We start from the raw sequence: 14,521 nt of genomic DNA, 5'->3' as shown, positions 1-14,521 counted from the left end.
ACTTCCGCTTCCGCCCCCTCCCCGACCATCGAGTGTCGGTCCTCCCGCGGCGCAGAGCGGCTTCCGGCGGCGCCTGTGCGTGGCCGCGGCGGAGGAAGCGGAAGGGCTGGAAAGATGGCGGCGGTGGTGGGGAGAGCCTGGGGCAGCCGGGGGATGGCGGCTGCCGTGGGGAGCTGCCGGGCCCCGCTCCCGGCCTGGTGGGGGCTGCTCCGGGGGCTGCTTCTCGCCGTGCTGGCAGCGGGTGAGGCTGGTGGGGAGAGGGGCGGGGCAGGCCCGGCCTCCCCCGCTTTGGGGCTGCTCCGCGGCTTGAGGCGTAGGGAGGGAGGGTCTGGCCTCGGGTCCCCTTTGAGATGGCGGCGCTGGGAGCCTTCGCCTGTCCCACTCTCAGTTGGGGAGGGGCTCATCTCTCCTCCCCATTCCCGAGTTGGGGAGAGCGTTTTGAGATGCGGGCAGCCCCTGGTTTGTCCCCCTCTGAGGTGGGGCTGTGTCTTTCCCCCAGGCTCCTGCCAGGGGAACTCTGTGGAGAGGAAGATCTACATCCCCCTGAACAAAACGGCGCCGTGCGTTCGCCTCCTGAATGCCACCCACCAGATCGGCTGCCAGTGTGAGTACAGCTGTGGGGCCCCAGAGCTGCTCCGTGGGAGGGCTGTGCCGTGGGCGATGAGGGGTGATGCAGCTCTCCTCTTGGGCTTGCCTGGATCAGTATTGCCCTTGTTCTCGGCCCTCTTTTCCAATAACGCTGAATATGCTGACCTGTTTCTGCTCAATTGAGGGGTGGAGACCTTAGAGAGACCTTGTGCCTACAGACCTCGAAAATCCCTGCTAAGGTAGAGAGCAGCGTTTGAGCTTGTGCAGTCAGTGCACACACAGGGCAAAACCACACCACGGCTTTCAGGGGTACGAGGCAAAGCTGTGAGTGCTGCCGGATGCATTAGGGGTTAACAAGGGAAGAGAGAAAGGGAGGAGAGAGTGAAGAAGTGAGAAGGTGATGTCTGAAGGGAGTAGAGGGTTTGGCTGAGCTGTTCGTGCAGTGCTCATTAACATTGTAAGATATTTTTTTTGTCGTATTGAAATGGGGAAGGCAGGACAGTGTGACTGTGAGAAGATAGACAAGGAAATCCTAGTCAAGCAGCCTTTCTGGTTGAAGTGAGTCCGAGTTAGTGTTTTTCTCATTTCCAGTTCAGTTTTGCTTCCACATGGAGCCACTCCCTGCAGCAGAGGTGGTCAGCTGCCACTACAGGGCAGCACAGCTGCACTCGGTCTGCCAGATAACCGAGGGTACAAGGTTCTCTGACTCCTCTTCCACCCTCTGTGTGAGCCTAGTGTTTGGGCAGACAGCCCTACGCTGTCCTGCCTTCCCGGTCACAGGCAGTTTCTGACAATAACAGCAGCTACTAACTGGGTGTTGACAAAAGTGCTTGTTCTTATCAGTAGCTTCTTCTGAAAGTGCTTTGTCCATCATCCGTTTTCTTTGGGACGGGGCGTGATGGCAAGCAGCAGACCTGCTTTGTTGCTAGTCCCCTTTGCTGTCACAGCCCCCTGTGCTCCTCCCGGCCTCATGCTGAGCTGTCTCTGAGCTCTCAACTTCTGAATTTGCCATCTTTTCTCTTTGCTGAGGGGCAGCACTAAACTGCTTCTGTCACTGTGGTCCTTGAGGCAGGTCCTGTCTCCTCTGAGTACCTTTCTGTCTCAGGGCCTCAATTTCCTCCTATTCTCTTCAGTCGCAGGAGACTCTTAGTGCTTAGTTAGCTGAAGATCCTTAAGTGCTTTGATGTGCTTAAACAAAAGATGCTTTCAAATCATGAGCGCTTAGCTCCTAATCTGGGCTGTTCAGCTTCCCCCCCCCCCCCCAACTAAAAGCCACTGTTTCTTTTTCTGCTTTGCTATAGCTAAATGATGTCATTCCCCCAAATTGCTTCTTCCAGCCCTCTAATCCCATGACTTGTTCTTCCCTGAAGCCCTCACTGACGTACTGCCCTGCTATCCCGGGGTGGTTTGGGGGTGTGAACAAAGTAGATCGCTGTGAAACACGAAGGGCACATTCTTTCCACAGCCTCCATCAGCGGAGACACGGGGGTGATCCATGTGGTTGAGAAGGAGGAGGACCTGAACTGGGTGCTTGCTGATGGCCCACACCCACCCTACATGATACTGCTGGATGGGAACCTCTTCAACAGGTCAGTCAGCAGCAGTTTTTGTCTTCCCAGGGTGACTGGAGCCCAGAAGACCAATATAGGTCCCTAATCTGGTGATGAAAATGTCATTTTTCAAGTTACAGATGGCAGAATCAGCCCTGACTGCACTGAAGTATAGCGAGGTTGAGCCATCTGTGGGTTTACTGTGTTTTAGTGCCTGAGTTTATTTCTTAAACGAGCTGCTTTGCTGCTCTGCTCAGTGTAAATTCTCATGCCATCGCTGTAGCAGTTACTAAAGTTCATCAAACAATGTTATGAAGGTTGGTCACGTCTCTTCCTGGGCAGAGCAGGAAAGAAGTGGCTGAAGTTTTCTGCTTGTTGCTGCGTGCATAATCCTATACAGTTCTGAGAAGATAAAGAAAAAGGGACGTGTTGGTTATTTTGACCAAAAGCATCATCACATGCTTGACTGTAGTACATCAGCATTAGCATGTCTCGAATTGTAACTCTTCATTAACGAATTCATCATTTCGGTCGTATTTTCTCTCTTCCAGGAGGGTAATGCTGCAGCTGAAGGGGACCTCACGAGTGTCAGGCCTTGCTGTGGCCATTGCCAAGCCCAGCCCTCCCCAGGGATTCTCTCCTGGTTTGAAGTGCCCCAATGATGGGTTTGGTAAGGAAATGTTAAGTCTTTATCTTTGTTGAGAGGAAGAGAAATGGTGCCTTTACGTTGTATGGTCAAAGAGGGAAGTGCAAAGGATGGCTGAAATCACAGCTACGCTTTAATATCAAAATGGTGTTTAAAGTAACAGGCTCAGCATGTTCTTTCAAAGTGGTTGGTCTGAGCTGGCATCTCATCACCCCTTAACAAGGGCTGGGACAGGGGTTTAGGGGAAGGCTGTTAGATAAGCTGGCTAAAACAGCGTTAAACTGCTAAAGAGCTAAACCTGACCAAGGGTTGTTGTAAGTTTTCTTTCTTTAACATGTGAAACTTGCATTTTGTCCACACGTGATCACGAAAGCGCCTTGTGTTTGCATGGATTGAGCGGCGTGTGTGTGTTAACCTCTGTCTGGGCCCGGCACTACTCTTTAAAACGACATTCTGCCTCCCAGATTTTCCCCCTGTGGTTTCAGTCAGGTTTTCATTTCCCTGCTTTTTCATGCGGCAAATTTACTGTATCGCGCTTCGAGGGGAGAAATTGCTACACCTTGTGTAGTTTGCACAAAGCTTGCTGCTGTGAAGGATGCCGTGTACGCTCTGGAGATGAGTTTGTTGTGCTGGCATTTGTCATGTCTCTGCCTTCCTGCTGTTTGCACAGTATCGAGGTGTTAAAATGATTGGCACGTTATGGATGCCTTAGGGGTACTTCCAGCACAGGATGAGCTCAGAAAACGTGGGTTGGTGTGTTCCTCCTTTTGAGGGATGATGTTTCTCTGTGTGCCTCCTCCGCTCGCTCAGCGTGTGATAAATGCTCGCGGCGTGCTCGCGCCAGCCTCCTGGCACGCGGTGCCTTTGAGTCTGCTTGTTCCTCATTCTCTCTGCGTGGCACAGCGCTCTGTCTCCGCCACTCTGCCGCATGCAGTCACCAACTCCATCTCTCCAAGCTTTTGTCAGCTGGTTCCTCAGCCCATAATGGTGCTCATTCTGGATTTGCTGCTATTTTCTCAGCAGGCCCTACCTCTCCTGCAGTCTGTTATTCTCTTGCAGGCTCAGATTTGCCCGTTTCTTTCTCTTTCCAGGTGTCTATTCCAAAGATTACGGCCCTCAGTTTGCACACTGCAATAAGACTGTGTGGAATCCTGTGGGGAGTGGGCTTTCGTATGAGGATTTTGACTTCCCTATTTTTCTCCTCGAAGATGCCAACGAGACGCAAGTTATTAAGCAGGTACTACACCTCCTCAACGAGTAGGAGAGGGGAGTGGCTGCACGGTTCAGGCAAGGAGGCAGAAGTTTTGTTTTCTCTCAGCTTAGATGCTGAAATCTACAGTAAAAATGTACGGTCCGACTTTATATGCAGTACACAACGCTGTTACAGAAAGGCTAAGTTTTGTAACGATTTTTATTTCCATCCAGTGTTATCAAGACCATAACGTCCCTCGTGATGGATCTGGCCCCGAGTACCCTCTCTGTGCCATGCAGCTTTTTTCCCACATGCATGCTGTCACCAGCACTGTGACCTGCATGAGACGCAGCTCCCTCCAAAGCACCTTCAGCATTAATCCAGGTGAGCAGATTCCTCTTTCCTTGTTATGATTTGGGATAAGGCTGGTGGTAAAAACCCAGGTGGAATACAGTTGTGCAAAAGAAATGATATTTTAGAGTTTTGCTGTAGGCTTGCTTGCCAGATGAGCCTTTTCAAAATAACCTATTGAAGTGGTAAGGAGTTTTGGGCTATGTTTATCATCAGGTTAGAAAATAATATGTAGGATTGATGCTGAAAAACACCTAATATCTGTTACGTAGATCAGCAAGAACTGCTCCGTTAGACTGTGTGTACGTGGATTGGGATCCTGGTCCCGGTGAATGTTTTGCCAGTGACTGTCCTGGGGCCAGGACTTCACCCCTGCTGAGCAAAGTTTGCTGCTCTGATAGAACCCCCGATGAGCTACAGCTGACCAGAAAGCTCATTTCTCTCTTGTCACTGCTGTAGTCTCAACTCGAGCAATGTTGTTTCTGCTTCCTAGAGGTTGTATGTGATCCTCTTCTTGATTACAACGTGTGGAGCACCTTGCAACCTATCAATTCCTCCGGAAAAGTTGATGCCGAGAAGGAAGTTATTATTGTCGCTACACGAGTAGGTACCTCTTAATCCTGCTTTGTAGAGAGTGGACTGGAAGGGTTCTGGGAAAATGTGGGCTTCGAGCCTCATGGGAATATACTTCTCATATCTTTTCATTTCTTCCCATGTTCCAAACCTTTTACATCTGACTGGCTATAGTATTTCTGCAAGTACGAGCCTTGCAGTTGGTGGGTTTACCTGTTGTTTCAATAGAAGGACACCTGCATTTTGTTTCTTTCTCTCTTATGTGAGACTTTTTTCAGCATTGTCTTCGCTGATGGAACCACACAAGTAGAAATAGTCTGTTATGCTTTCTTAATATATTTCACTCTCTGCAGTGTTGCAGAGAGGGAGGCAGCGTGGTTGGCTCATCTGTATTTTGGGGGGGGGGGGGGGGATGGGCTGAATCACATGGAAATTTTGTTGCGTGTCGAGCAGCTCAGAGTCAGAGCTGAGAAAGAGGTTTACTTCCCTGTCTAGCAGTCTGGTTTACAGTCACTTTACGCCCTCCAGAGATGCAAAACTCCATTTTGTCAGAGCCTGGTGCTGAACAGGGATGATAGCATTAAAATTCTGGCCCAGTTGATAATGTCAGTTTTCAGGGCAGGGTGGTGGCAGGGCTCTGAGGCTTCACGACTGCCACCGCAGCACAACTGGTATTTTAAGCTTCATGAGGCGGGGTGCTGTGGCTCTTCCCTTATCAGCAGGATGAGTGGATAAGAGAGAGGTGATAGATTTGCTTTCCCAATACAGTATTCCTCTGTCTGCGTGTGCTTTTCTTACCCCTCCTGTTCATGCTTGCAGATTGACAGCCATTCCTTCTTCTGGAACATTGCACCCGGGGCAGAGAGCGCTGTCTCTTCTTTTGTGACCCACTTGGCTGCCGCTGAAGCCCTTCATAAAGCATCAGATGTTCATTTGCTGCAAAGGAATATAATGTTCACCTTCTTCCAAGGGGTAAGAGCCGTGGCATCGCTCCACCATTTGGCTTGTTCTAAGATAGCAAACCAGCCTTTGGCTCCCCGCAAATGAACTTTTTCCCTACTCTTTGTGCAGAGTCATTTGTCTGCATCCCCACACCGTGGTTCTCTCCGCTCCCCCAGTGAGAACAGGAGCTTAATTGCACTGGGATAACAGCAGCAGATGGAGCATCCACTGGGGCAACCCATATTCTGCCCCACAGTTCATTCTGGATGAATGACTCAAACTTTGCTTTCCCTCCTGTCTCCTCCCAGCGTGCCTGTCTGTATGTCTGTTCTCTGCCTCACCCCCTCTTCAGGATGGACTGCAATGGCCAGGCTTTAAATTCTGAAATAAAGCCCAGAAAAGGCTAGATTAAAAATATATGTGTTGACAACAGCGAAATGGAGCTCATTTCTGAGAGCCCAGCGCTGGAGTTGGCAGCTGTGGAAAGGCAGAACAAGCGTGTGGAGGAGGGACTGATGGCCAACAGCTGATGTTCCCCTCAAGGCATCTACATTGATGGCTTCTTTTGTGCAGCTTTGTGAAACTGGCTCCCACAGCCCCATGCTGTGGCCATGTGATTCCCTTCATTCACCCTCCTCAGCACATACATCCTGAGTCAGAATTTCCCTGGGGGAGGCGGGCGGGCGGCGCTCTGGAGCGGACACTCTTCTGTCCTGCTCCCAGGATATAAGAGGAATGATAAGATTTGGCTGTAAATTGGTCAAAGGGGAGATCTGGTGCCTGGCCGACTTTGGTGCCCGTCTCTGTCCTGGGGATTCTCTTCCTGGGGACACCTGTTCTTCCCCAGGCAGCGCTTGGCTTCTCGCAGCTCCCTTGACAAACTCATGTCTGTCATCTAGCCTTCCCTCCCTTTTCCTCAGGGAAACGGCCACCCCTCCTTTCAGGAAAGCTTCATATGTTTTAATTCCTGGAATGGAAAATTGCCCTTTTTCCCACTTGCTGTCCTCCTTGCCAAAAAACAAAGAGGATGACACGCCAGAGTAAAGGCTGCCACAGTAACGCCTCTCTGGTGTTGCAGTAACAGTATCTTGCTAGATATCGATGCTCACTTAAGTCTGACTTTGCCTCTGTGCCTTTCTTGCTTGTGGAATTCAATAGCTGTCCCCTGTTTTTTTGCTCTTTACCTTCCTTTTTGTCCTTTGCTCCATCCCTTCCTACAATACCTTTGTCTTTGGAGCTAGGCACAGTGTAATCTTTACTTTGGTCGTTTGGTGTGTGCCAGGCTATGTGAACCTTCAGAAATACCTGGTGCAGCCCTTGATCTCTTGGTTTTGGTCCACCTCAGCCTCTCCGGTACTGCTGCCTGTGTGCCAGGCAGCTATCCCTATGTGATTCATGTGCGAGTTTTTTCTCTGTTGCAGGAGACCTTTGATTACATTGGCAGCTCACGCATGGTGTATGATATGGAAAAAGACAAGTTTCCTCTCCGCTTGGACAACATTCATTCATTTGTGGAGTTGAATCAGGTGTGGGATAAGTTAGGGGACCTTTTTATTCCCTTTTCTCGGTGATAATTTAGCTGTGATTCTCCCAGCCAGCCTTTCACTGTGTTTGATTTTTTTTTTCCCTGGACTGGATTTCCCTGCTCTGCAAGACTCAGTGATTTCCAATCACGTACTTACGGTGGTTTGGTTTTTTTTTCTTGAAGGTGGCTCTAAGGAATGACTCGATTCTGTGGATGCACACAGACCCCGTCTCTCGGATGAATGAATCTGTTGAAGTGCAGGTAATAGAAAGCAATCTGTAGTCGTTCATCTCGCCGAAATGCTGTGGGATCTTTAGCCCGCTGCAGTTGATCAGTGTGCGTATTTCGCTTCCTAGAGAAATTACACCCCAAAAGAACAGCAGAACAGTGCCGTTTGCTCTTCTTTCAGGTTAGAAAATTGCTAGATATTCTGAGTAATAGCAGCGTGGGAGCGAATGTGACTTTGCAGGAGGCTGGATATTCGCAGCCTCTTCCCCCATCGTCCTTCCAGCGCTTCCTTCGGGCCCGGCACATCCCCGGAGTGGTCCTGACCGACCACAGGACTGCCTTCCAGAACAGGTACTGCTGCGGGGGGCGCGGGCCCGGGCTGGCCCACGGGCACAGGCCGGCCCATGGCCAGAGGCAGCGGAGCCGGCAGAGGGCATCTGAGCTCCTGCAAGGCCTCTGCCAGGGCTGCGCTGCCCAACATACATGTAGAGCCGCAGTCTGGGGGGAGCGGAGGAGCAAACATGTGCCATGTAATTGAACAAGCGCAACATAATTATTCTGACAACCGAAAGAAATCCAGTTTTGTACAGAAAATGTTCCCCACAGCTGGCTGGAAGCCAGAGGTGAGCAAATGGCAACTGAGCGTGCCTAAGCCTCATCTGTTCTTCCAGAAGCTAGCTGCTTTTTTTTGGTTGTGGTTTTTTTTTTTTTTTTTTAATATAGCTTTCTATTTGTGATGGCAGAAAGCCCTGGGCATTGGAAAGGGCACTTTCATTCACCCCACATGACCCTACTACAGCGTGTCCTTGGGGATCCCCTGCTCCTCTTCAACTTTGGAAGTGGAAATGTGGGGCAGAGGACAGACAGATGCCTCTCCCCTTTTTCCTGAACTCTTCAGATGGTCTCTTTCCCTTCATCTTCTATCCTTCTCTGCTCTTTCTGAGAATCGAATCCGAGAATCCTTCTCTGCTGTTTCTGGAGCAATCGAGGGGAAGCAGCTTCCCTTTCACCTCTAAATCTGCCCTGCTCTAAAGGGGTAGGAAGAGCTGGGGTGGGGGAAAGCACAACTCAGTGCTGTGTGACCCATCTTTAGACGGGGGGATCGGTCCCAGCTTGGCTGGGGATGTCAGGTGCACAGACCATGCAGTGGGCTCTCAGCCCAGTCCCCAGTTCAGCTGCGTGTGCTGCAGATGCTTTGGTGTAAATCTCTCCTAGAGTTCACTTGGAATTCCTCGCCGCCTACAAGATAAGACATTAATAAAATCCACTGGCACGACTTGCATCAAAGCCCTCTTCCCAGGAGACCTTCTGCACGGGTTGTCCTTGCCTCAGTTTCTCTACCCATTTAATAGATTGGGCTGTCGCCCACCTGAAAGCTAATCACAGCTTGTAAATTGCTTGGAGATCCTCAGATGGGAGAAGCTGTGGAAGGGCCAAGTTAATTATAAAGCCTCATTAAATGGTTTAAGGAGCGTGTGGCAGGGCAGTGCTTTGGCAGGGCTGTATCTCTGCTCCCAGGAGACTGCTCCCACTGTTTGCTTTAGGCACACTCTGAATTGAATTCCATGCCCTGTGGTTTCTTTCTGCCCCTCCCCAACCTCTGTTTGCCTCCTTCTTTTCAGATACTACCAGAGCATGTACGACACTCCCGAGAACATCCGGATGCAGTACCCCGAGGGGCTCAGCCCTGAGGAGACCTTGGAGTATGTCACAGACACAGCCAAGGTTCCTACTTGACATTTTGTTTAGCTGCTGTATCTGGGGTGGATGGGGCAGACAGAAGCGGGGTCATGGGGAGAAGGGGAAAGCTGTTTCCTGAAAGGGCAGAAGGAAGGTGGGAGTGCTTTGTACAGCGACGGAGGCCATAGGCACTCCACGATGTAAGCGTTTTGATGGATGTGTAGGTTCTGGCTTGCTCTCCTTGCTTGTTTTGCTGGATCTGCCTATCTTGATTAACACAGAGCACTCTTCCTTTGCAGTCCCTGGCAGAAGTTGCCACAGTGGTCGCCCGTGCTCTCTACCGGCTTGCAGGGGGAGCCAACAACACCTCTGCTATTCAGGCAGATCCAAAAACGGTACGAGCAGATGGAATTGAGTCCCTGGCATCTCTGATGAGCCCTCACGTACTTCCCTTCTGTCTCTGTTTATATGTGTTTACACAGCATGCTGTCCTGTCTGTCTCCGTGAGGGCTTTGCCTCCCCCCTTCTCTCTTTCCCCACTACAGCTGAATGAAAAACCTTTCACCCTTCTCTAGTTCCTCGCCTCTCGATCTCAGGGCAGACATTAAGCTTCACAAAACTGAGCTCCTTTACCCTCGTTCCACAAAGCAGGAGAGGAAGCTGAGGTGAAATGGCAATGTGTGCCACAGGGATCAGCTAAGGAGTCAGTGGAGCTGGAATCAAACCCAATTTTCTCAGCTCGCTCCTGAATTACATACAGTTGTGACATATAGTCTCTCCTTTGCTGTGCTCTTGGCCCCTGTAGAGGGAAACATCTATCAGCCAAATAGTCTCGAGAGGTCTAGCTGTTCTCTCCTCTTCGTATAAACCAATTTCCATCTCTTTCCAGGTCTCTCGAATGCTGTATGGGTTTCTGATTAAAATGAACAATTCCTGGTTTCAGTCCATCATTAAACCAGACATAAAAGGAATTCTGGGTAAGAGCAACACAGGGAGGAAGAACACAGGGATGGGTTTGACCCCATATGTTACCTGGCAGCTTTCTGACACGCCATACTAACGCTGCTTCTGGCCATCTCCCTGCCAATCCCATTTCTCTGACTGTTCCAGGTGATGTTCCCCAACATTACGTCGCCGTTTCCAGCCCTGTGAACACGACCTACCTTGTACAGTATGTCCTGGCCAACCTCACGGGCACGGTTGTGAACCTCACCAAGGAAGAGTGCCTGAACCCTGAAAAAACACCCAGCAGTGAGAAAGAAGTAAGTATCCGTTCGAGTGGGATGATAGGTAAGAATAGGTCTGCTGTCCAGTTCGCTGGTTTTCTGCTTTTGAGGAAAGCTGCTTAGGAATTGCTCGTAATAACACGTGGGAGAACTGGGAAACTCCTCCAACAAGGAGATGTCTTAGTGCCCGAGGGGAGGAGTGGGCAAAAAGATCCCCTGAGAGTGAGAACGGCCAGTAGAGCCCCTCTCTCTCTCCCCAGAGACACGGGTGAGGTTCCAGAGCGAGGAGATAATTTGGTTATGACTGTTTGCTGTTCTCTGCAGCTGTATGAATACGCCTGGGTGCAGGGTTCCCTGGAGCCAAACTCAACGGCGCGAGTCCCCTACTGTGTCCGGTCAACTGTCCGCCTGAGCAAAGCGCTCTCTCCTGCCTTCGAGCTGCGGCAGTGGGGGTCTACGGAGTATTCCACGTGGACAGAGAGTCGGTGGAAAGAGATCCGTGCCCGAATATTTCTGGTAGCCAGCAAGGAGCTAGAGGTGAGTTTGTACATGTCTGAAAAAGAAGGTAGTGAAAAAAATGCGGCTAGCTTTGAATAACGTCTCCTGACAGCTGGAGAAACAGTTCAGTTTGTTAAAGGATCTTGTGCCATCATCCTGGGTGAGCTGCCCAGTCTGGCCTTAACTTCTGGCCTTAACAGGCTTTGATCCTTGAAAGGGGTAACCAAGAATGCAGCACTGGGGATACCCCTGCCACCTCCAGCCATTTGGGGGTTAACACCGTGTCGCTGAGGCTGAGACTGCAGAATAATCAAGAGTCCCATGAGCAGGCTGAGCTCTGTGAATAAAAGATAGAAGTGACAGGAGTCTTAACCCCTTCCCCAAGCACGGCGAGCAGAGCCAGTGAGTCTGGCTTAAGGTGTTTTGCAACGATGTGCAGCCCAGATCTTCCTTCCTGCAGCTGGAACCCCCTCTCAACAGCGCAGAAATAACTTTTGCACGAACAAAAGCTGCTGTTGGCTCAGTGTCTCGGATTCGAAGCAGCCCTTAGCTGGGTGTGATGTGGCTTAAGTGCCAGCAGAATAAGGGTTAAGTGTGGAGTCACTTTGGGACTCTGTGCCTGTCTTGATGCCCTCTGGTTGGCTGTTCATGATGTCATGCCCTGTCAGGAGCACTCAGCACTGTCATCATCATGTGCTAGCCAAGCCACCCAAAGGCCATGCAAGCCCAGGCAATTGTTGCATCTCTCGGATGGTTATTTGAAATCTGAGCAATTTATTTGTGTGGCACTGGGCCTTTTTAACACTCTCGGGCAAACACAATGCCCTGCCTGTGTCCCTCGGCCCGTTACAGCCCAGTAGATACTGGTGCCCTGGAGATGCACAGTTTGAGCCCAGCCATCCCTGAAGTGTTGGCCTGATAGAAAATGCACTGAGAGAGTTGTAGCGGCGTTGTTTGGCCGCTGCGTGGGGACTGTCCTGAGATACCCAGGGGAGAGGCAACGGCAGTTCCGCCGTGCAAGGGGAAGGGGTGACGGGAAGGAATCCAGCGAGGCCTTGGGCTGGGCTGGCGTTTAGGCTTCAGGAAAGGTGCTGAGCAGGAGGTAATCTCAGCTATGCAGAGGTTGTTGTCAGATGTTGATTCTGCTGTCAACTGTGCTTGTTGAAGGCATTTACAGTTCCTTGCCGGAGGAGATGACAGTTCATGCTTGCCAAAAATCTGTGCGAACTGCGTTGGCCACTCAGAAACACGACAGGTTCTTTATCCGTGATACAACTTCCTTCCCTTTCTTCTTAAACATTGGTTTGTGTGCGCCGCTGATAACTACGGCGAAAGCTGACCCGAGCCTGTCTGGCAGTCGCTTTTGTCTGAGGCTTTAAGGTCCTCAGAACTTCTTTTAATTTCAAAGTACATTGTGCCTCAGCGGGGGACTGGCCTCTGTAGCTTTCTGACAGAGACCCCCCCATTCGATGCAAATTCTGTGAGGTGCTGCCGGTCTGTGTTTGTAACGACGATGCTAAGTGTTTCTCATCCCTTCCTAGATAATCACTTTGGTTGTTGGCATTGCCATTCTGATCTTCTCTCTCCTCACCACGTATTTTATCAACGCCAAAGCGGATGTACTTTTTAGCATCCCACGGGACCCTGGGGCTGTGGCTTACTGAAGATGCTCTCGGGGCTTGAGGAGTCTTAGCCCTTGGATTGCAGTTGTCAAAGATAAAACTACACTGGAATTGCCCCTCTCTCTGGATAGGGACGCGGATGGTTCTCTCCAGAGCTTCCATGCTGGGTTCTGGGAACTGAACCCTAAAACGTGAGAGACTTTCGCAGAAAACCGTGCCGACCAAGCCCTGAGGAAACTGTGACAGAGAAGTTCCCAAAGCCTTTCTTTTTAATTTGTCCTTCCTTCTGAGCGAGTTGAGAGGATTGGTCCTGAGACGACAACATGATGGATGTGTTCCCTAAATGAAGGCCAGGGTGGAAGGGGTAAAGGTATTTTCTCTGGGATGTACGTGGACCAGCAGATTTCCGTGGTGTCCGACAGCACAGGCTGCCTGTTAATGTCCGACAGTCGCTGTGAATCTGTGTATACTACAATGCAGGGAGGGCAAGGTGTGTTTAACAGATGATTAGGTGTAAAATGTCCTTTTTTTAATGGTGCAATATCTTCTGGGTTTTGTATATATATAAATAGTTCTGTTTAATTAAAAAAATCTCCACCTACAAATTAACCCATTGCCTGTTTTGTCTTAGTTGCTGCCAAAAGGACCAAAACCACTGGGTGTTGCAATATGTTTTGGTCTCGGGAGAAACAGAGTTGGTCTGATCTGGTTTTTGACTCGCGTTGAAACTTTGAATTCTTTTTACAGCTGGACAAAAGAAAGACGTTGTGCCCTCGGACGGGACAGGGAGTTAACTCCCTTGGTTAGACTGTAAGCTCTCCAAGGCAGGGGTGGCTGATCGCTCCAAGTGCTGCTTTGGACGGTGGCACCTTGACCCCGGTCGATCCCCAGGCGCTGGTATAATAAACGTGGTTACATCTTTGTTTCCTTCGATGCTATTGCTTAGTGCCCAGCCAGGCTGGGCTCTCAGGGCCAGTGGTTGTGACCGACCAGGCACTTGAATATTCCTGGTTTCTTTTGTATGAAAATTCACTTGTTCTTCAGCAGTTGTGATTTGAAGGTGTGGTAGTGCTGTCGTCCAAAGCGACGAGCTCAAAAATAGGTAGAGGATTGATTCCAGAAATCAGAGTTGACTAGCACTAAAGCAGACGTTGCTTTCCCTTTCTTCGACGACAGCGATTGTGTTTAAGTCTTTTTCTCAACTGGGCATACACTCAGGAGTTTTAAAGTAATTCAGACCTTGTACTTCCAGTGCTACCCCGAGGGACACTTTTTCCACTTGCTAATGCATCCTGCTATCAGGAAACTGCTCCTGATACTTGATGGAATGTTTCTGTGCCTGATTTATTTTCATTTCTCTTAGCAATGCTGAAGAAACTCGTATCTCAATTTACATGGAGATATCTTGTCTTTACAATAAGGATTTTCATAGCCTCTAACTCCTAATCTTTGGACTCCTTCCAACTTTGTCAGAACAAAATCAGTTCCCCAGAATTACTCAAGTAGACTGTTTCTGTGCACGAAGGTATTTTGGGTGAGACGCAGGACCTCGAGATAGCACGTGGTCTGGCAGAGAATTGTGTAGAATATGTTTTTCCTTCCCTAAGGTAAGTTTATTATTTATATTTTTTTACGTATCAAAATGCAAATGCTTAATCCGTGGTGGAGCAGTGCTGATGGAGAGATGTTGGGATCGCTGATGGCTAATCAGCAAATTGGGTCAACATACACAGGATTCTTGATAATTTTCAAATTAAAAATGTGTCCTTCCCATACTGCTGTCTCTCCCATCTTTCAAATCTAGATTCTGTGCTTGGGTTTGGGCTTTTTTTTTTTTTGTTCCCTCCCCACGAAGGCTTCTGGATGGAATTTTTTTTTTTTTTTCTCCTCGTTTCCCCCA

At 49.7% G+C, this 14,521-nt stretch overlaps 1 protein-coding gene across 1 annotated transcript; it reads left to right on the top strand.

Moving 5' to 3' along the window:
- The first annotated feature begins 84 nt into the window (after positions 1–84).
- Positions 85–13,230, top strand: NCSTN (nicastrin). The gene is made up of 17 exons (XM_074853391.1): positions 85–241; positions 500–604; positions 2,054–2,177; positions 2,690–2,808; positions 3,876–4,021; positions 4,210–4,360; positions 4,821–4,930; positions 5,720–5,872; positions 7,264–7,368; positions 7,551–7,628; positions 7,777–7,946; positions 9,218–9,320; positions 9,575–9,670; positions 10,165–10,252; positions 10,386–10,537; positions 10,826–11,038; positions 12,541–13,230. Exons 1-17 carry the CDS (start codon positions 115–117, stop codon positions 12,661–12,663), a joined length of 2,163 nt encoding a protein of 720 aa, XP_074709492.1. The 5' UTR covers positions 85–114; the 3' UTR covers positions 12,664–13,230.
- The last annotated feature ends 1,291 nt before the right edge of the window (positions 13,231–14,521 follow it).

The sequence above is a fragment of the Strix uralensis genome, chromosome 32, assembly GCF_047716275.1.
Source record: "Strix uralensis isolate ZFMK-TIS-50842 chromosome 32, bStrUra1, whole genome shotgun sequence".
In the NCBI taxonomy this organism is placed as follows: Eukaryota; Metazoa; Chordata; class Aves; order Strigiformes; family Strigidae; genus Strix; species Strix uralensis.
This window is presented reverse-complemented; position numbering and strand designations above follow the sequence as displayed.

What these genes read in the sequence shown, in the direction of transcription:
- NCSTN (XM_074853391.1), top strand. Translation starts at nt 115, where the DNA reads ATGGCGGCGGTGGTGGGGAGAGCCTGGGGCAGCCGGGGGATGGCGGCT. An exon ending in TGTTCACCTTCTTCCAAGGG is followed by an intron (nt 5,873 to 7,263) that starts GTAAGAGCCGTG and finishes TCTCTGTTGCAG; the next exon opens with GAGACCTTTGATTACATTGG. An exon ending in TTCAGGCAGATCCAAAAACG is followed by an intron (nt 9,671 to 10,164) that starts GTACGAGCAGAT and finishes ATCTCTTTCCAG; the next exon opens with GTCTCTCGAATGCTGTATGG.